Below are 588 nucleotides of genomic sequence, written 5' to 3' on the forward strand. Positions count from 1 at the left end.
GAGAAGAGGCCGACCCCCTCCTCACTACAGCCTCCTTTCAGGTAGCTGTAGAGGGCGATCAGGTCTCCCCTCACCCTCCTCTTCTCCAGACTAAACAACCCCAGTTCCCTCAGCCGTTCCTCGTATGACTTGTGCTCCAGACCCCTCACCAGCTTGGTTACTCTCCTCTGGACATGGTCCAGCAATGCAACATCTTTCTTGTAGTGAGGGGCCCAAAACTGAACACACCTGGATGTGGTCCCTGGCTGGCTTCTGTATGTATTACACCACCACCTGAGCCGCAGCAGCACTAGAACAAGCCCCTGGGAACCTGAAACAGGAGGACACAGCCACAGCGAGGGCTGCTCGCAGGTACCAGAGCACCAGGCAGGTCACAAGAGGCACATGGAGGGCAGGCGGGTGCCCGAGCCGGGGGTGGGCATGCCTCAGTTGAACATGCACTGAGCGTTTTTGACAGAGCCCTGGCCCAGGCTGCCCAGGGGGCTGTGGAGTCTCCTTCACTGAAAGTATTCAAAGCCCACCTGGACGAAGTCCTGTGTAACCTGCTCTGGGTGAGCCTGCTTGAGCAGGGGGGTGGCACTGGGTGAG

At 58.8% G+C, this 588-nt stretch overlaps 2 protein-coding genes across 2 annotated transcripts in view; one reads left to right on the plus strand and one right to left on the minus strand.

Moving 5' to 3' along the window:
• Positions 1-506, minus strand: part of MVK (mevalonate kinase) — a 14,071-nt gene extending 13,565 nt beyond the window's left edge. The window contains exon 1 of the mRNA XM_035891583.1: positions 229-506. The gene's annotated coding sequence lies outside the window, so the exon portion shown is untranslated. The remainder of the gene's footprint in view (positions 1-228) is intronic.
• Positions 385-588, plus strand: part of MMAB (metabolism of cobalamin associated B) — a 6,713-nt gene continuing 6,509 nt past the window's right edge. Inside the window, exon 1 of the mRNA XM_035891453.1 lies at positions 385-395. Coding sequence (XP_035747346.1) covers positions 385-395 — 11 coding nt within the window. The remainder of the gene's footprint in view (positions 396-588) is intronic.

Source organism: Egretta garzetta, unplaced genomic scaffold, assembly GCF_000687185.1.
Source record: "Egretta garzetta isolate BGI_Z169 unplaced genomic scaffold, ASM68718v1 scaffold330, whole genome shotgun sequence".
Taxonomy (NCBI): domain Eukaryota; kingdom Metazoa; phylum Chordata; class Aves; order Pelecaniformes; family Ardeidae; genus Egretta; species Egretta garzetta.